This window comes from Haematobia irritans, chromosome 1, assembly GCF_050003625.1.
Source record: "Haematobia irritans isolate KBUSLIRL chromosome 1, ASM5000362v1, whole genome shotgun sequence".
NCBI classification, from domain to species: domain Eukaryota; kingdom Metazoa; phylum Arthropoda; class Insecta; order Diptera; family Muscidae; genus Haematobia; species Haematobia irritans.
In genome coordinates, this window is record NC_134397.1 from 104,110,763 (window position 1) to 104,132,843 (window position 22,081).

The 22,081-nt window shown below is 32.3% G+C and overlaps 2 protein-coding genes across 12 annotated transcripts in view; both read left to right on the plus strand.

The window, feature by feature from the left end:
- The window catches only part of LOC142221528 (synaptic vesicle glycoprotein 2B-like), a 935,546-nt gene that overhangs the window by 779,555 nt on the left and 133,910 nt on the right, over positions 1-22,081 (plus strand). The gene's annotated exons all lie outside the window — the stretch shown is intronic.
- Positions 221-20,946, plus strand: LOC142219853 (uncharacterized). The gene is made up of 5 exons (XM_075288630.1): positions 221-283; positions 19,617-19,686; positions 19,756-19,943; positions 20,015-20,177; positions 20,257-20,946. The coding sequence occupies exons 1-5, from the start codon at positions 221-223 to the stop codon at positions 20,727-20,729; spliced, it is 957 nt and encodes a 318-aa protein (XP_075144745.1). The 3' UTR covers positions 20,730-20,946.

Consider the following 22,081-nt stretch of genomic DNA (forward strand, 5'->3'; position numbering starts at 1 on the left):
GGTTCGAACCCACGACCCTGTGTATACAAGGCGGGCATGCTAACCATTGCACCACGGTGGCTCTTGACATTTACCGAACGTTTCTTTTCTTAAAGCCGAATTCTTGATTCGTTGAATGATTTTTAACACCAACCATTCCAAAAGTTTTTTAACGTCTAATTTGTAATGATTCTTCCCGGTATTCACATCTTTTAATTTATGTAAGCTAAATTTAGAAGTTATGGAGAATACATTATATTCTGGATCTTTACTACGTTTGGAAAAATCCTTAGGAAATCCTTTGGTGATTAGCAGGGCTGTGGAGTCGGAGTCTGAAGATTTTGCTGGAGTCGGAATCGTAACATTTTTGCTCGACTCCGACTCCGGCTAAACCAAAATGTAAAAAATACTTCAAATTTTTTTCATATTTGCATAACTAAATAAATATTTACGCAAATTAGATTCCATTGAGTTGTTCAATAGATAAACGGTATAAATGCAAATTCCATTGATGGAAATTATACTTATGTTTTTTTAGAAGGTTAGACTAGAAGATGGACTGAATTGATCCATGGGCATTCATCACCATAAAATTTTGTTTCAAAAACATTGATTTTTATTGCAATTATTTTAATTTTTTTCAATTTTATTTTAAGACGATAAAATTTGGCAAAGAGCCTTTCTCGGCTCAAAAACAACCCCTATGGATCGGTTCACATTTGGATATATCTGTTATATATATTTATCACTGATTTGGTCATAATTTGGTCTCGTAATATCAGCTAAATCGATTGAAATTTAGATATAGCTCCCACGTATATATCTTTCGCTCAATATGCACACACACAAAAAATAACTGCAAATAAATATTAACAACTTTATTTGTACGTAAAATCTACTGATGCTCAACAAATTTGTCTATTGAAATTGAGGCATTTGTTGTTGAAATGTGTTTGTAGATGCTTGACAGAGGAAACAATAGAAACATTCTGAATTTTCAACAAATTGTTTTGTTGCGAAAATAGTTGACGGCTATCGATATGAAAAAAATACAAGACTGGTTTCGCGCAAAGATTATAGAAGAGGAAGATGGGAGATTGGCTACTGAGCACATCAAACCATTTACCACATTAGTTTAATACTCGAACCAAACGCGTATACGACAAGTATTGACATAACATTAAAATGCAAATAAAAAGAAATTAAGAGCACGAAATAAATTTACATAAAAGGAAAATGGAATTCATTAAGAAAATTAAATTTTTCATTTAAAAAATAAAAACTAAAGACAACTAAAAGATTACAAACATGTATTAAACTAATCTGGTAAATGCAACATTTGGTATGACGCAAGCCAATCTCACATCTTCCTCAAATCTATAATCTTTGGTTTCGCGCACATCGCTGACAATATGTACGAAATCTAAAAGAAGTATGCGAAGAATACCGTTATAACAAAATGAGTATGAGCACATGCACGTGCATAATAGCAAGCAAAGAGCTCACTCATCAGAGAATACAGAAAAGCATTTATAAATACCTGTGAAAATTTTTTTTCAATAAGGTAGTTTCTTAAATGTGTTTGTTTCTGTTGACAATTTTGGTGCAATTCATAGCATAATTCCGTCAATTTCACAGCGGCCCTTTTTTCGACGACGAAAAAAGTTTTTTTTCATAAAGATCAAAACATTTTAGGTTGTGACCATGTTCTTTAAACTGGAAGAAAAAATTTTTTGACGAATACCATAACATTTTAGATCGTGACCATTGTCTTTTGATTCACACTATATTCTTTTTATCAATATAATAACATTTTACATGAAGACAATTTTATTTTTCTTAGAACCATGTTCACTGAGCAAACATGGTTGCAGGTGAAAATGTTACATGGTCGCCGCAAAAATAGCTCCTATCATATTATTTTGCTCTTCGAATACGATTGCGACAATCATGTTTCTTCTTTGCGTGTAGTAAAATGTTAATTCTACTTTCACTGCAAAATTCCAAATAATTTTGGCCTCCGGTGGTCATATGAAACTAAATCGGGCGTAAGATATATATTGGAGCTATATCTAAATCTGAACCGATTGTAACCATATTTAGCATACTTGACGATATCATCAGTTGTACTCTTTGTTCAAAATTTGAAGCAAATCGAGATGAAACTCTGACCTCTGGGGCTATATATGTGCATATCTGGAGAAAGAGATATATCGGCGCTATATCTAAATGATGAACCGATTTTGGCTAAATTTGGCACACATAGTTAGAAATCTAATTTTATTGCAGAGACAGTAAAAAATTTCACATAAATCGGAGTAAAACTTTGGCCGCTGTGAAATTGACGGAATTATGCTATGAATTGCACCAAAATTGTCAACAGAAACAAACACATTTAAGAAACTACCTTATTGAAAAAAATTTTTCATAGGCATTTATAAATGCTTTTCTGTATTCTCTGATAAGTGAGCTCTTTGCTTGCTATTATGCACGTGCATGTGCTCATACTCATTTTGTTATAACGGTATTCTTCGCATACTTCTTTTAGATTTCGTACATGTTGTCAGCGATGTGCGCGAAACCAAAGATTATAGATTTGAGGAAGATGGGAGATTGGCTTGCGTCATACCAAATGTTGCATTTACCAGATTAGTTTAATACATGTTTGTAATCTTTTAGTTGTTTTTAGTTTTTATTTTTTAAATGACAAATTTAATTTTCTTAATGAATTTCATTTTCCCCTTTATGGAAATTTATTTCGTGCTCTTGATTTCTTTTTATTTGCATTTTAATGTTATGTCAATACTTGTCGTATACGCGTTTGGTTCGAGTATTAAACTAATGTGGTAAATGGTTTGATGTGCTCAGTAGCCAATCTCCCATCTTCCTCTTCTATAATCTTTGCGCGAAACCAGTCTTGTATTTTTTTTTTCATATCGATAGCAGTCAACTATTTTCGCAACAAAACAATTTGTTGAAAATTCAGAATGTTTCTATTGTTTCCTCTGTCAAGCATCTACAAACACATTTCAACAACAAATGCCTCAATTTCAATAGACAAATTTGTTGAGCATCAGTAGATTTTACGTACAAATAAAGTTGTTAATATTTATTTGCAGTTATTTTTTGTGTGTGTGCATATTGAGCGAAAGATATATACGTGGGAGCTATATCTAAATTTCAATCGATTTAGCTGATATTACGAGACCAAATTATGACCAAATCAGTGATAAATATATATAACAGATATATCCAAATGTGAACCGATCCATAGGGGTTGTTTTTGAGCCGAGAAAGGCTCTTTGCCAAATTTATCGTCTTAAAATAAAATTGAAAAAAAAAATAAAATAATTGCAATAAAAACCAATGTTTCGAAATTTTTGAAACAAAATTTTATGGTGATGAATGCCCATGGATCAATTCAGTCCATCTTCTAGTCTAACCTTCTAAAAAAACATAAGTATAATTGCCATCAATGGAATTTGCAGTTATACCGTTTATCTATTGAACAACTCAATGGAATCTAATTTGCGTAAATATTTATTTAGTTATGTTAGTTATGTTTATTTAGAAAATGTTACGACTCCGACTCCAGCAAAATCTTCAGACTCCGACTCCACAGCCCTGCTAATCACCAAAGGATTTCCTAAGGATTTTTCCAAACGTAGTAAAGATCCAGAATATAATGTATTCTCCATAACTTCTAAATTTAGCTTACATAAATTAAAAGATGTGAATACCAGGAAGAATCATTACAAATTAGACGTTAAAAAACTTTTGGAATGATTGGTGTTAAAAATCATTCAACGAATCAAGAATTCGGCTTTAAGAAAAGAAACGTTCGGTAAATGTCAAGAGCCACCGTGGTGCAATGGTTAGCATGTCCGCCTTGTATACACAGGGTCGTGGGTTCGAACCCAGTTTCGACCAAACACCAAAAAGTTTTTCAGCGGTGGATTATCCCACCTCAGTAATGCTAGTGATATTTCTGAGTGTATCAAAGCTTGTGGTTTTACTGCAATGTGGAACGCCGTTCGGAGTCAGCTATAAAAAGGAGGTCCCTTGTCATTGAGCTTAACATAGAATCGGACAGCCCTCTATGATAAGAGAGAAGTTCACCACTGTGGTACTGAATAGTCTAAGTGAGCCTGAAATATCTGGCTGCAACTATACCTAACCTAACCAAAATGGCAACGCTGGATATGGAACTAAGCAAATAAAAAATAAAAAAAATTTTTGGTAGACTCGTGTTCAAAATTGTATATAGGCTCCATATAAATCGACCCCCATATTTCAATTCAATTACCGCACAAAAGCTCATATCGATTCTTAATTATTTCTTCCATATATATACCGATCAAGAACTAAATATATTCGTATTTAAAAGACCTTTCTTTTGTCTACTATATACCCGCATGGACTAACTTACAATTTAGAAGATGATGTTAAGAAGTTTTAAGATGCCTTGCCAACGGCGGCAACCCAAGTAATTTAATTGTTGATGACCGTCTTTAGTAGAAGTTTCTACGCAATCCATGGTGGAGGGTACATAAGATTCGGCCTGGCCGAACTTACGGCCGTATATACTTGTTTTTATTAAAAAAATAAAAATTTTAAAACGAATTTTTTTGTTGAGAAAAGTTTAAAATTTTCGAAGATTCGTTTTGTTTTGTTATTGTTAGTTTGTACTTCAATCATTTCAATCTCAGCTTGAAAACCATTGCGTTGACTAAACTACAAGAGTAGCTTAACCAACAGAGGAAAATAATGTTTGTCAAATTTATTTGGGCAAAACCCTATAGACTGTAAGATGGATGGATGGACTCACGTTTCGGAATTACCACATTTCTCATCAGCATCCTCTACTTGCAGCAAAACTATCAACCAATTATAAGAATAAATTCGGGCAGTTCACTTGAACCTTCCGAAAAAAGGTTTATGATAGCTGGCTTTTGCCGAAATAAATCTTTGTACAAACATCTCTCTTTTCCTTTGCCACTGTCAAATCATCAATTTAAGTGCAGTTGGTTCGGTTTATTTTGAGCGTGCTTTCTCCTACTTCATTCGTGTTGTTTTGTTGTTAATGGTTTGTACTTCAATCATATTTGTTGTTTTGATCTCAGCATAAAAACCATTGCATTAACTAAACTACAAGAGTAGCTTAACCCACTGAGGAAAAGAATGTTTGTCAAATTTTTTGGGCAAAGCCCTGTAGACTGCAAGATGGTTGGATGGACGCACGTTTCGGAATTACCACATTCCTCATCACCATCCTCTACTTTCAGCAAAACTATTAACAAATTATCAGAATAAATTCGGGTAGTTCACTAAACCCAAAGTGAACCACACTTGAACCTTCCGAAAAAAGTTTTGCCGAAATAAATCTTTGTACAAACATCTATATTTTCCTTTGTCACTGTTGATAGTTTTGCTGTTGCAACGATCAAATTTCGTTATCACTTGTTAGAATCATCTCTACCTTTTCTGGTACTTTCCTAAATTCTTTTATGTTCTTTTTTATTTGCTTAGTTCCATATCCAGCGTTGCCAGTTTGGTTAGGTTAGGTATAGTTGCAGCCCGATATTTCAGGCTCACTTAGACTATTCAGTACCACAGTGGTGAACTTCTCTCTTATCATAGAGGGCTGTCCGATTCTATGTTAAGCTCAATGACAAGGGACCTCCTTTTTATAGCTGACTCCGAACGGCGTTCCACATTGCAGTAAAACCACAAGCTTTGATACACTCAGAAATATCACTAGCATTACTGAGGTGGGATAATCCACCGCTGAAAAACTTTTTGGTGTTTGGTCGAAACTGGGTTCGAACCCACGACCCTGTGTATACAAGGCGGGCATGCTAACCATTGCACCACGGTGGCTCTTGACATTTACCGAACGTTTCTTTTCTTAAAGCCGAATTCTTGATTCGTTGAATGATTTTTAACACCAACCATTCCAAAAGTTTTTTAACGTCTAATTTGTAATGATTCTTCCCGGTATTCACATCTTTTAATTTATGTAAGCTAAATTTAGAAGTTATGGAGAATACATTATATTCTGGATCTTTACTACGTTTGGAAAAATCCTTAGGAAATCCTTTGGTGATTAGCAGGGCTGTGGAGTCGGAGTCTGAAGATTTTGCTGGAGTCGGAATCGTAACATTTTTGCTCGACTCCGACTCCGGCTAAACCAAAATGTAAAAAATACTTCAAATTTTTTTCATATTTGCATAACTAAATAAATATTTACGCAAATTAGATTCCATTGAGTTGTTCAATAGATAAACGGTATAACTGCAAATTCCATTGATGGAAATTATACTTATGTTTTTTTAGAAGGTTAGACTAGAAGATGGACTGAATTGATCCATGGGCATTCATCACCATAAAATTTTGTTTCAAAAACATTGATTTTTATTGCAATTATTTTAATTTTTTTCAATTTTATTTTAAGACGATAAAATTTGGCAAAGAGCCTTTCTCGGCTCAAAAACAACCCCTATGGATCGGTTCACATTTGGATATATCTGTTATATATATTTATCACTGATTTGGTCATAATTTGGTCTCGTAATATCAGCTAAATCGATTGAAATTTAGATATAGCTCCCACGTATATATCTTTCGCTCAATATGCACACACACAAAAAATAACTGCAAATAAATATTAACAACTTTATTTGTACGTAAAATCTACTGATGCTCAACAAATTTGTCTATTGAAATTGAGGCATTTGTTGTTGAAATGTGTTTGTAGATGCTTGACAGAGGAAACAATAGAAACATTCTGAATTTTCAACAAATTGTTTTGTTGCGAAAATAGTTGACGGCTATCGATATGAAAAAAATACAAGACTGGTTTCGCGCAAAGATTATAGAAGAGGAAGATGGGAGATTGGCTACTGAGCACATCAAACCATTTACCACATTAGTTTAATACTCGAACCAAACGCGTATACGACAAGTATTGACATAACATTAAAATGCAAATAAAAAGAAATTAAGAGCACGAAATAAATTTACATAAAAGGAAAATGGAATTCATTAAGAAAATTAAATTTTTCATTTAAAAAATAAAAACTAAAGACAACTAAAAGATTACAAACATGTATTAAACTAATCTGGTAAATGCAACATTTGGTATGACGCAAGCCAATCTCCCATCTTCCTCAAATCTATAATCTTTGGTTTCGCGCACATCGCTGACAATATGTACGAAATCTAAAAGAAGTATGCGAAGAATACCGTTATAACAAAATGAGTATGAGCACATGCACGTGCATAATAGCAAGCAAAGAGCTCACTCATCAGAGAATACAGAAAAGCATTTATAAATACCTGTGAAAAATTTTTTTCAATAAGGTAGTTTCTTAAATGTGTTTGTTTCTGTTGACAATTTTGGTGCAATTCATAGCATAATTCCGTCAATTTCACAGCGGCCAAAGTTTTACTCCGATTTATGTGAAATTTTTTACTGTCTCTGCAATAAAATTAGATTTCTAACTATGTGTGCCAAATTTAGCCAAAATCGGTTCAGATTTAGATATAGCGCCGATATACATCTTTCTCCAGATATGCACATATATAGCCCCAGAGGTCAGAGTTTCATCTCGATTTGCTTCAAATTTTGAACAAAGAGTACAACTGATGATATCGTCAAGTATGCTAAATATGGTTACAATCGGTTCAGATTTAGATATAGCTCCAATATATATCTTACGCCCGACTTAGTTTCATATGACCACCGGAGGCCAAAATTATTTGGAATTTTGCAGTGAAAGTAGAATTAACATTTTACTACACGCAGAGAAGAAACATGATTGTCGCAATCGTATTCGAAGAGCAAAATAATATGATAGGAGCTATTTGTGCGGCGACCATGTAACATTTTCACCTGCAACCATGTTTGCTCAGTGAACATGGTTCTAAGAAAAATAAAATTGTCTTCATGTAAAATGTTATTATATTGATAAAAAGAATATAGTGTGAATCAAAAGACAATGGACACGATCTAAAATGTTATGGTATTCGTCAAAAATTTTTTTCTTCCAGTTAAAAGAACATGGTCACAACCTAAAATGTTTTGATCTTTATGAAAAAAACTTTTTTCGTCGTCGAAAAAAGGGCTTCACTTGAGAAAAGAAAACAAAAAATATTTATTTATTTATAAACTAATTCAATATGTGATGGAAGCAGGCTGTCCATTACATCTCTTTTAAAGAGAACATGTTCTCTTTTTGTGTTCGTATCTTTTTGTTCACTCTCTTTTTTTGGTGCCGTATTTTTCTGTCTAACAGTGCTCTTTATGTACTCTATTTCAAAAAAAAAAAAATCCTAGATTGATGGAATTTTATTTATTTAGTAGGAATTCGCCACTAATTGTTTACTGGGTTAAATCTGTTGTGTTGTGTGCCGGAACATAATTGCGACGTTTCGACGTACGACGTTAAAATTAGAAATAGATGTAATTGAACGTACGACGTAAATACGCCAATGCGTTGTCGTCGTCAATTGTGGGCGAGATCATAGGAACATGTGTGTTTTATTTTTGACTGCGTATTTTTGAATTTATTTTGTTTATTTTTTAAGAAAATGTGATTCTTTTTGTTTTTTATTGTTTTATTTTATTTTTATTTCGTTGTTTCTATCATTATATATATATATATATATATATATATATATATATATATATATATATATATATATATATACAGTTATTTTAGTTGTTTTTATATATGTCTCCAATATATATCTTACGCCCGATTTAGTTTCATATGACCACCTGAGGCCAAAATTATTTGGAATTTTGCAGTGAAAGTAGAATTAACATTTTACTACACGCAGAGAAGAAACATGATTGTCGCAATCGTATTCGAAGAGCAAAATAATATGATAGGAGCTATTTTTGCGGCGACCATGTAACATTTTCACCTGCAACCATGTTTGCTCAGTGAACATGGTTCTAAGAAAAATAAAATTGTCTTCATGTAAAATGTTATTATATTGATAAAAAGAATATAGTGTGAATCAAAAGACAATGGTCACGATCTAAAATGTTATGGTATTCGTCAAAAATTTTTTTCTTCCAGTTAAAAGAACATGGTCACAACCTAAAATGTTTTGATCTTTATGAAAAAAACCTTTTTTCGTCGTCGAAAAAAGGGCTTCACTTGAGAAAAGAAAACAAAAAATATTTATTTATTTATTTATAAACTAATTCAATGTGTGATGGAAGCAGGCTGTCCATTACATCTCTTTTAAAGAGAAAATGTTCTCTTTTTGTGTTCGTATCTTTTTGTTCACTCTCTTTTTTTGGTGCCGTATTTTTCTGTCTAACAGTGCTCGTTATGTACTCTATTTCAAAAAAAAAAAAATCCTAGATTGATGGAATTTTATTTATTTAGTAGGAATTCGCCACAATTGTTCGCCACTAATTGTTTACTGGGTTAAATCTGTTGTGTTGTGTGCCGGAACATAATTGCGACGTACGACGTTAAAATTAGAAATAGATGTAATTGAACGTACGACGTAAATACGCCAATGCGTTGTCGTCGTCAATTGTGGGCGAGATCATAGGAACATGTGTGTTTTATTTTTGACAGCGTATTTTTGAATTTATTTTGTTTATTTTTTAAGAAAATGGGATTCTTTTTGTTTTTTATTGTTTTATTTTATTTTTATTTCGTTGTTTCTATCATTAGAAACTATTATTATTTTAATTCTAACATCAATAAAATTATTAATTATTTAATAAAGAATTTTTTTTATTGTAAACTCTGTTTTAGTTAAAATGTTGTGCAAAATACCTTGGCGTTATTTCGACAGCTGAATTTTAGGCTTAATATTGAAGAGAGGGCGAGAAAAGCCACGGTAGCTTTGTACTCGTGCAAAAAGGCAATAGGGAAAAAGTGGGGACTAAAACCAAAAATTGTGCATTGGCTATACACTGCAGTAGTTAGACCTATAATGCTATATGGTGTTGTAGTCTGGTGGCCGGCACTTCAGAAACCGACTTGTTTAGATAAAGTTCAGCGTATGGCGAGCTTATGTATCTCAGGCGCATTTAGTAAGACAGGAACAGACTCCCTTAATGTCATGCTACATCTATTGCCTTTAGACATTTTGGCCAAACAGTCAGCTGCAACAACGGCTGTGCGGTTGCGCGAGCTATCGCTGTGGTCGGAAAAAATGTACGGTCATAGTTCGGTCCTCAAAATAATGCCAGATGTACCTAACGTAGTGGATTATACCCTGGCAAAACCACTTTTCGACAAAAAGTTTGAAACTCTAATTCCCAACAGTGAGGCGTGGTGTACACAGACCCCGGGGAATAAAAGATATATAGATTTCTATACTGATGGCTCCAAATTGAATGGACAAGTGGGGTTCGAGGTATATTCTAAAGATCTGGAAATTCGAATAGCGAAAAGATTACCTAATCACTGTAGTGTTTTTCAGGCTGAAATATTAGCAATAAGAGAGGTGGCGAATTGGCTGAGAAGTAATGTTCCAACAAATATTGGCATTAATATATACTCAGACAGTCAACCTGCAATAAAATCCTTGGACTCTGTGTTCCTCAACTCGAAAACGGCCATCGACTGCCGCAAATCTCTCAATGAGATGGCTGAGCAGTACAATATTCACCTAATATGGGTGCCTGGCCATAGGAACATACCGGGGAACTGCGAAGCGGATGAGTTGGCAAGGCTAGGGACTACCTTACATATTCCAGGGGAACTGGAATTTGTTGGTATGCCCCTAGCTACCTGCAAGCTCATGCTGCGTGAGAAGGCTGTTAGGATGGCAAATGTTCGATGGGAGAATTGCAAGGGTTGTAACGACACCAAGCAAATATGGCCCCATTTCAACTTAAACCGCACACTGGATATGCTAGTGTTCTCAAGGCGTCAGATATCACTCCTGATATCTGCTATAACGGGTCGCTGCCTGGTAGGCGATTTTGCAAAAACTATTGGCGCGAAGTATAATGACTATTGTATGAGCTGTCATGATGCGGAGGAAAAAGAATCAATTAAACACCTCTTGTGTGAGTGTCCTGCATTTTGTGTAAAGCGCAAGCAACTTTTAGGAGCATATAGCTTCAGATTACTGGCGGATCTGGAAAACGTTAACTTAAGCAGTCTGCTAATGTTTTTGGAACAATCTGGTTGGTTCAACAAAGAAAAATAATCAAGAAGGTTCAGCGGTTAAAACTAGAAGTGCCCATATGTAATAGGTACTTTTAGTTAATGTGGTATCACAATGGACTGAATAGTCTAAGTGAGCCTGAATCTTAATCGGGCTGCCACTTTAACCTAACCTAACCTAGTTAAAATGTTCTCTTTTTTAAAGCGAAAGTTCTCTTTTGAAAATTATCCATATGGAAACCCTAGATGGAAGCAAACATCAAATATTTTTACACACTCTATTTTGGTTCAATTTCAACTATAAGTAATCATTCCATATTTACTTCGTGCCCACCAAATGAAGAAGACCGATATGGGCCAATTCTGACATGGTTGTTATAGACCATATACTAACACCACGTACCATATATATATATATATATATATATATATATATATATATATATATATATATATATATATATATATATATATATATATATATATATATAATATATATATATATATATATATATATATATATATATATATATATATATATATATATATATATATATATATATATATATATATATATATATATATATATATATATACGGGTAAGTACATATAGCATATTATGGTTTGGAGAATTGAAATGTAACAACTTATTCAAGTTTTGTAAAAGTATATACATATATAATTGGAACTATATAAATTTTATTATTTTGATTCTGTATTAAGTAGTGAACGAGTTATAAGAATGAATTTATGTAAGAATTATGAAAAAAATAAATTTAAATTAAATTTTAAAATAAAGCTCTTGTTTAGAAATGTCCTGGAAAAGAAAATGATGGAGTAGGGCATTTTCAAGATATAGGGTGTTGTAGTTGAGGACATGTGGTGGAGCTGATTGAGACGACATATGGACAGTATTAACTAAACGGACGGACGGACGTTGAAGATAGGGTTTTTCCTCAAGCAGTATTTGAGCCCAGAGGAAAAACAATGGCTACAGGCTTGGTAGGCGATAGAAGGGGTGGGAGGCTCGGACAGACAGACGGACATTTATACTACTAATTGTGAATGCACTTATTAGGTTGGTTTATTGTTTCTTCTGGACACGAGGACATATGTGAATGGTTTTCTTATCGTGTGATGAACGGTGAAAAGTACCCATACCAAATACGACGATCTAGCGGATATGCCACCGTGTCCAAAATAATCCCTCATTACATCGATTCTGAAGTTGAACCATTACACCATAAGGACGTTTCAACAGTTTCTTTGCTACAAATGTTAAAGTTCTTCAGCTTTGTTTTCAAATAGGTCCATAGGTGTTCATTTATATTCATGTCCGGGCTCTCCGGAGGGAGAGGACGTCTGCTTGAGGCCATTATCTTGACAAATAAGAGAGAAGTTCACCACTGTGGTATCACAATGGACTGAATAGTCTAAGTGAGCCTGATACCTCGGGCTGCCACATAACCTAACCTTGGACAAACACAAACCCACCTTCCACACCACATGTACATTTATTTTTGCTATGCTTTCTAAGTTGACTTAGCATACACATGATACATTTTTGAGTGTCCCTATGTTTACTTAACATGTTATTCCGAATTTAAACAAAAACATTTCGCACTTGTAAGTAAACTTAGAACAGTTTAGATTGGAGAAAGTTGCCAGCATATGAAGTGTAGTTTTTTGTGAATTTATAGATACGTTTGAGTATTGAAACATTTGTGAAATTGACTTTAATAAATCTGTTATTCTCCCTAAAAATCTATAGTTTAAAATTTAACACAAATTTAGTAAATGAAAAGTTACAATGCAAATAGTTGGTAAGTAATTAAAAAAAATGTTAGTAAACGCAAAAAAACCTATTTCGTTTATATAAAGCACTGTTCTTTTCTGACTTTAAGTCTTTTGTAAGACACATTTTCATAGTAAAAATTTAATATAGTAGTACGTAATGTCGAACATTTTTTCGGAATCTTCCGAACATTTTTGGAATATATGTAAAACAAAAAACTTTTTTGTGTTCAATCGAAGCAGGGTTTGAACCCACGATCCTTTGTATACAAAGGATCTAACCATTTCACCTCGGTGGCCATCTAAAGGTATGTTTCTGTCAAATAAAGTTTCTTTACATCGCCTGGTGGGCGCCGAAAACTATGCTTTATAAATATAACTGGTTCACTACGTTACTTGTGCGTTCATGGCTATAGCGATAATTGTCGGTTGATGACAATAACAGCTTCGTAGTCCAGGCGAAAGGTAAAATTAAAAAAAAAATTATAAAATAGAATCATTTCTTCTACATTGTTTGTATTATAGAAAAAGCTAGTAAAAAGTTAAAAACCTCGTGGTAGTGAGAAAGACTTGAGGGAAGATTAGGCAAACAAACTTCCTTAGAGGAAAAGCAAATGGGAAACGATATTTGTTTTGACTAAAATTTCGTTTTGGTTGAAAGAATTATTTTTTTGCGTGTAAGTTGTTACATTTCAATTCTCCAAACCATAATATGCTATATGTACTTACCCGTAGACGACCAATGCCAGAAAATATTTCCGATAAAAGGATACTATGTTAAGTCCACTCAGATGAACAACGCAAAAAGGTTTGTTCATTCTAAAGTGGTCTAAATCAATTTTAGTCGTGATCTATTTTCACTATTTGGAATTAGCACATTCTAAAAAAATCTACAATAAGTATGATTTTAACACCGCAAATAAACTTTGAACGCGTCTCCTGTAAAATTCACTTTTTAGACTGAGCGCACTATGGAATGTAGACATCGATATGTCCATAGGTGTTCATTTACACAGCAAAAAAAATTGGAAGTTCTTCTAAAGGCACAACTTTAAAAGCTCTTCCAAAAATGTTCTCCCAAAGTTCTTAATTTTAACTGCACAGGAAGTTCATTTTAGTCAATTTTTTATAACTCGCTTTTTTTCATATTTTTATTGGGAAATTTAAAATTTTCAAATAGTTTAAATACAGATTAAGAATTAATAAAATCCCAACAAAAATTCTCATTACCCGGTAATCTTGTAGATAAGCCTATTTAAAAATTAATAACCACTTATTAATTGACATCGCTCCGGATTACATTTACATACGCATGTCCTAGGAGGAAAGTACTTCTTCCCAGGCATACTTTCGACCATGAAATAAGTAGTGCTTTTAAAGCATATAATCACCTAATATATAATCACTTATTCGTAGATACACCGAAGCTTGCAAAATAGCAACCAAATCTCTAAAATATTGATTTCTATCGCCGATTACAATGGATCAAAATATGGCGAGTAATGCTGTAATAGTTCATTAATTTAAAACACAATTATTATGAAATATTTGTGATAAAAATTTCTTAACGGAAAATCTTCAGAATTACCGTTACATTACATATTCGTTTAGATTTTTTAAGTAAATGCTCAATTATGTGAACAATTATACCTAATGGTACCATCATTTATTCTATTTTATTAAGTCATTAACATCCAACTGCCTAAAAATTTGAGAATAACAATTCAAAAATTACCGAGAAGTATTTATTTTTGTCATTACAAGTTAGTCATTACAACTAACCGCAATGCAATGCAACGTGTAATGACAGCTTTGCTCCTGGTAATGTCAAATGTAATGAGATATGGTTACCTAGTTTTTGCTGGTATGATACAACTTATTTAAATTATGCCGAACAAAATTTTAAATCCATTTTAGAAAACTTGCGAGTTTTTGAAAATATTTCATGTCAAACGTTCCAGACAAGCGTTAAAATGTATAAAAATCATAAAAAATTTTAAAATTTATTTATTTGTCAAAATATCACATATTTTCTTAATTCACATTCAAAACACTGAATTCGCATCAACCCTTAAGAAGTGATGCAAATTCAGTGCAACGGCTACTGAAATGGTGAACATCCATCCTATGACAAACCCATGTTAAATTCATCGCTTCTGCGCCAATTTTGCATCACTTCCGTATCCAAAAAGAGGTAATACTTTTCTGGTGTTTTATACCAAGTATTCCTTAACAATATGGGACGAATGCTTGGGGTCATTATCTTGGACAAACACAAATCTGTATTCCAGGCCCATTTTTTTGTTTGCTGATTCGGCCAAATTATTCTTCATAATATATAAATTATCTATTTTGTGTATATTTCCTTCAAAAAAATATGAGGTTTCCACGCATGCCGTCACATTCCCACTTACGTGGTAAATAGTATGTGTAATATTTCGTTTTTTTTCCAATTTCTCCCTTGTTTGTCCACGCGAAGTACACCATCAGACTTAAATAAATTAAATTTGGACTCATCAGACAACATAACTGTGTTCCCAAATGCATTGTATGTAATAATAATAATTATTATAAATGATTATATTTATACTTGGTGATTTTTAAATAAACAAGCAAGATAAAGGGGGAAAACGAAATATTACGCATAGCGTTAACCCGCAGGTGGGAATGTGACGGCATGCAAACAGCATTGGAAACATCATATTTCTTGAATCATATATATACAAAATAGATAACTTACATATACTGAAGAATAATTTGGCCGAATTTGCCCAAAAAATTAGTGTGTAAGGTGGGTTTGTGTTTGTCCAAGGTTAGGTTATGTGGCAGCCCGAGGTATCAGGCTCACTTAGACTATTCAGTCCATTGTGATACCACAGTGGTGAACTTCTCTCTTATTTGTCCAAGATAATGGCCTCAAGCAGACGTCCTCTCCCTCCGAAGAGCCCGGACATGAATATAAATGAACACCTATGGACCTATTTGAAAACAAAGCTGAAGAACTTTAACATTTGTAGCAAAGAAACTGTTAAAACGTCCTTATGGTGTAATGGTTCAACTTCAGAATCGATGTAATGAGGGATTATTTTGGACACGGTGGCATATCCGCTAGATCGTCGTATTTGGTATGGGTACACTGGTAGAAAAAACGATCGTAATATTAACGAACGGTGTTCGTTGACTTAAGTTCGTTAATACAACGAAATTTTACGTTAATACAACGAAAATTTACGTTAATACAACGAAACCAATCGTTGACGATGATTTCTCGAATTTCGTAGGACGTTGTATTAACGAATCCAGGTTCGTTAATACTACGAACATTTATTTTCGCTGTTGTCAAGAAAATTGTTGGAAAATCTATTTTAGTTTGAAAACCTATAGCTATATGATTTACTTCTTTAACATTTTGGGGTTAAAAATTACCTTACATTACACCAAAACCTTATGTTACAAACATAGATGAAAACTGTACGTTAATATAACGATTATGAGTCGTTGACGATGTTTTGTCGAATTTCGTAAATCGTTATATTTACGAATCTATGTTCGTTAATACTACGAACAATAGCTACTTTTGATAAAATTTTTTGCAGAAAATTTCGCTTATTAACAAAAATAAAATGTATGTGTACATTACTATGTTACAAACTTTGATGAAAAATATACGTTAATATAACGATTATGATCGTTGACGATGTTTTGTCGAATTTCGTAAATCGTTATATTTACGAGACCATGTTCATTAATAATACGAACATTTGATATCGATTTTGTTAAGAAAATATTGGAAAATATTGCTTATTTTGTAAAACAATAGGTATGTGTTTCATTTCTTTAATATTTAAGAGTTGAACATTACCTTGCTTTATACTTAAACCTTATATTACAAACCTTGATGAAAAATGTACGTTAATATAACGAATATCAATCGTTGCTTTTATTCTATTGTTATCAACCCCTAAATTTGATGTTAAGACTGTACATTTTTCTTTACTGTTGCATGTTTGAGTAGCTAAGCATTGGCTTCTATGAGACAATGTCATCTTATTTTGACGCACACAAGCAAACAAACTGTACACATTGTGAATATAACGACTATGAGTGTTTGGTTTTGTTCATGCACATTGCCTTGTTGTCTAGTTGCAAATCCAAAAAGCGTAGAATAGAAAACATCAGTGATGGGATTTAGAAATATTGTGCTAAAGATGGGGTTTGTGTTACTAAATCATGTTCTACCTTCATCCAACGATTATTATGGCGAATGAACCCTAATAAATTCGCATTATAGTGCAAAAAATAATAATTTTTTACGGTTATGTCTCTTTAATAATCCAGTTTTTAGCCAATAAGCCTTCAACTAAAACTTTTAACCTTTTATGTCGCTACTAGTATAAGATATTTTTACAAATTCTAAGTACATGTTTTCTAAATACGAACTTTTCTCATACAAGGAAATGTTAATTAGATTTAATAAATTTCTTAAATATGTATAAATATGTTAACTTCGGTTTCTTATATCGGCACTTGTAATATATTTTATTAAAAGGGCTAACTTTAAGTCACATATTGATCCATTATTCATTTAAAAAAAGTCAACCCAACAGAAAAAAACTTGAAGCGTAATTTTAGAAATTTTAACAAAACACCAATATAATTAAGTAAGTAAATATTTCGACGAATTCAAGAAAATTTAATAAGATATAATTAATTTATATATAATATATAATTTATATGATTAATTTATTGAGTCGAAAACCTTAGTTGTTAATACCTTTATTTTTGTATTTATTTTCATAATTTATTATGATTTTAAATACACTAATAATAATAAATTTCTTTACCTTAGGAAAACTTCTTATTTTTAAAAAATAACTTAGTGTTAACATTTCTAAAAATTTACAAATTTATTTCTTAGTTTTATCATTTAATTTTGTTTGGGGAATTCTTTGTGCAATTGGATTTGTTTATTACTTTTAATTCAAAAAACTTAACCAAATGAAACATTATTACGCGAGGGAAACTCTCATATTGGCGAAATTGTAACTAAAACATATTAGTTTCCACAAATTAAAAAATCGCTTTTTCTATTTTTTACTTTATATTAAATTTTGAAGTTAAAATATTCCAATATGAAAAAAATCTTTGCTTAAAATTTTTATTACAAAGTAACTGATATTGCCGTACCAAGGAAGAAGGACTAAAGTTTCGTATTAAAATTGGTACACTCTTGCCATTACTCAAACACTTTTGCCATCACTGATATTGGCAGACACAAATCGAATAAGCCGTTTAGTCAGTGCTGCCGCTACTACTTCAATCGAAGTATTTTGCTTCATTTTCACAAAATTTACTTCGTCACTCCTTCTTTCAAAAATCTGCTTCACTTTTTGTTCTGCTTCAAATTTTAAAATTTTTCCCCATATTACCTAATTGTTTTTCCTATTCCTTTAATTACGATGAACATAGCGGTTTTAATCATTGAATTATTAACCGACGAGGACCAATTTTTGCATAGTTGTTAGAGACCATATACTTACACCATGTACCAAATTTCAGCCAGATCGGATGAAATTTGGTTCTCTTAGAGGCTCCACAAGCCAAATCGGGGGATCAGTTAATATGGGGGCTATATATAATTATGGACCGATGTGGACCAATTTTTGCATGGTTGTTAGAGATCATATGCTGAAGCCATGTATCAAATTTCAGCTGGATCGGATGATATTTGCTTCTCTTAGAGTCCCCGCAAGCCAAATTTGGGGGTCCGTTTATATGTGGGCTATACGTAAAAGTGGACCGATATGGCCCATTTGCAATACAATTCGACCTACATCAATAACAACTACTTGTGCCAAGTTTCAAGTCGATAGCTTCTTTCGTTCGGAAGTTAGCGTTTTTCAACAGACGGACGGACAGACGGACATGCTCAGATCGACTCAGAATTTCACCACGACCCAGAATATATATACTTTATGGGGTCTTAGAGCAATATTTCGATGTGTTACAAACGGAATGACAAAGTTAATATACCCCCCATCCTATGGTGGAGGGTATAATAAAATGAATTCTATTGTTTATTTCAAAAATGTATGCTACTTCAATTTTATTCAATCTACTCCACTTTTTTCCAAAATCTACTTCACTCAATTTGTCACTAGCGGCAGCACTGCGTTTAGTTGGTAAATGTCAATACAAGCGTACGGTCGTTAGCTCAAGTTCGGCAATTGAAATTATTAATTGTTTTTAAGTGAAAAAAAAGTTACATAGTGTCTGTGAGTAATTTAAATTATGAATTGTTTTTTGTGTGACCAAAAATTTGTGAACGAAAATAAATATTTTATGCATTTAAAATATTTTCATTTCTTGAAGTGCGATGATATCTATCGTTGTTGTGGTAGTGCATACCAAAACTCTTCGTGTTTCAAAAGACACATACGAACACACCATGCCACATTTTTTGCTGCAAAAATTCTAACACAGTATGAGAAGACAAGCACAATTACTGAAGAAAATCGAATAATGTTAATAAATATTATAATACAATACTTTGATTTCAACAATATCCACATGAGCCTTCAAACTTGCCACCGTCTATAGTCTGAAATATTGGAAATTTTTCCAACGGAAAAATTGGAGTCATAAAGGACTGATAGAAGAGGTAAACTCTACATAAAATATCACAATAATAAGAAAAGTGTAAAATCTTTGGATATTAACAAAAACGACAAACCTAGTACCTCTGGATCTAAATTTGAATTCGGTAAGTTAATGGAATTTGCTTCATAGATGTTTAATTATGTTTTATTACTTACTAATTTTTTCTCCGTAGTTCCTGAAAATGATGCTCTAAGCTGTATCCAAAGCCTTCAGTACGACGACCTTCCACCGGAAAATTTTAAAATTACTTGGATCGGTTGTTCAAACTTCCGGATTAATCAAATTCACAACGAATGTGAAAATATATCGAAGGCTTTACAATTATGGCCTCAATACAAAAAACCATTGGGCTGTCAATTGGTAAGTGAAATTTATTAAAAGAAAAAGTTAATAACTGAATTTATTTACCAAACAATTTGGAATTTATTTAGATTGATCTAGACTTTGCTGTTGTACAGAAAAATGCTTCACACATGGTGGATTTTGATGAAAAGATGGAGAAACTCCTCGAATACATGAAGAACCATTTGGCTATTTATAACAAACGGTCGAAGCAGGTGTTAGGATCGATTGAAAAACACCATTTCAATGAAGGTAAAGTAAAATAATGCTCTAAAATATAATATAGTTTTGAATTTTATTTACATAATTTCTTTTCTTAATTTTAATATAGAAAAAGATGAATGCGTCTTAAAGTTGTTATGGAGCCTTCATGGATATTTATATCCCACCAAAAAATTTCAACGAAAAGGAAGTGATGGGAAAATTTCACATGGCCGTTATTCTATAAAGGATTCACAAGAGTCGTTTATTTATGTGAACGAAAACTTGCAGGCCATAGAAGAACATGTGGATTTCTTAATAAAAAGAGGTGAGCCAATTCAACCATTTATTGTCGCAGAAAGAAACAAAGACAATTTTAAAATTAACAAATTTTACGTATACTTGGATGGATATTTTCTCCCTTGTACAATTTTTTGTCGAGCTATGGATTTGTGCTTTAAATCTTTTCACTTGTTTAATGTTCAATATCCGCAAGCTTGTTTACCATTGTGGACTTTTATAGAAAAATATCTCTATAATATCGAAAATGGAAACAACAATTCCAAGGTCACTTCATTGTTATCAGAAATCTCTTCAGTTTAATGTGACCAAAAAGGTTAAAAATAGTTTCTTTATAATACAAAAGTTCCTATTATTCTAAAAAATTCTAAAAAAATGAAGTAACTAACTCAAACATTATATGAGACATTATTTTTGTAATACAATTAAACTTATTTTTGAAAAAGTGAATAAAATTCAATTTCAAACGTAAAAGTTCCTATGGTCGAAAACATTTTATGCTATTTATAGTAATTCATGTAAACGAATATAAATGTTATTTTTTTATACTACAAAAAGTTTTGTGATAATAGCAATGAAAAATTCTGAATTATTAAAATAAAATTGTAGAAATAAAAATTCTTTATTTAAACTTTTTTTCTACTCACTAATTTAAAAGATTATACGTGTAATTAGTTTATTAAACGATGAAAAGTATTTGTATGAAAAACTCTGAATTATTAAAACTCAATATTCCTTTATGTCCTACAATTTTATACTCATTGATTTAAGCGATTATATGTGTAAAGTTTTTATTGTAGCACAAGAAATACTTGAAAATGTAAATAAAAAATTACAATTATTAAAATTAAATACACTCCTTTTGTTATGGATTTTTAGTAAGTATATGGCAACGAAAATGTATCAATAAATACAATCACTGATCATAAATACAACGATCAGTCGTCGTAATTACAATGATCAGACGTCATTAATACAACGATAAGGCGTCATCAATATAACGATCAGGATTCATGAATATAACGATTAGGCATCATCAATACAACGATCGTGCATCATTAATATAACGATCATGAATCATTAATACAACGATCATGCATCATTAATACAACGATAAAGTGTCATCAATATAACGATCAGGTTTCATTAATATAACGAATAGGCATCATCTATACAACGAACACGCGTCATTAATATAACGACCAGGTGTCATTAATATAACGATCAGGCATCATTAATATAACGATCAGATTTCATTAATATAACGATTCAGCATCATCAATACAACGAACGAGCGTCATCAATACAATGAACAAACTTCATTAATACAACGACATAAATCGTTGTATTTACGACTAATTCCTGTTCGTAAATACAACGTAACGCATTTCGTTGTATCAACGAATTTGTACGTTGGTTCAATATTAACGTCAGGATTCGTGAATACAACGATCAAAATCGTAAATAGTACGAACATTTTTCGCTTAGTGTACTTTTCACCGTTCATCACACGATAAGAAAACCATTCACATATGTCCTCGTGTCCAGAAGAAAAAATAAACCAACCTAATAAGTGCATTCACAATTAGTAGTATAAATGTCCGTCTATCTGTCCGAGCCTCCCACCCCTTCTACCGCCTACCAAGCCTGTAGCC

What these genes read in the sequence shown, in the direction of transcription:
- LOC142219853 (XM_075288630.1), top strand. Translation starts at nt 221, where the DNA reads ATGGAGAATACATTATATTCTGGATCTTTACTACGTTTGGAAAAATCC. An exon ending in AATCCTTAGGAAATCCTTTG is followed by an intron (nt 284 to 19,616) that starts GTGATTAGCAGG and finishes CACAATAATAAG; the next exon opens with AAAAGTGTAAAATCTTTGGA. An exon ending in AAAACACCATTTCAATGAAG is followed by an intron (nt 20,178 to 20,256) that starts GTAAAGTAAAAT and finishes ATTTTAATATAG; the next exon opens with AAAAAGATGAATGCGTCTTA.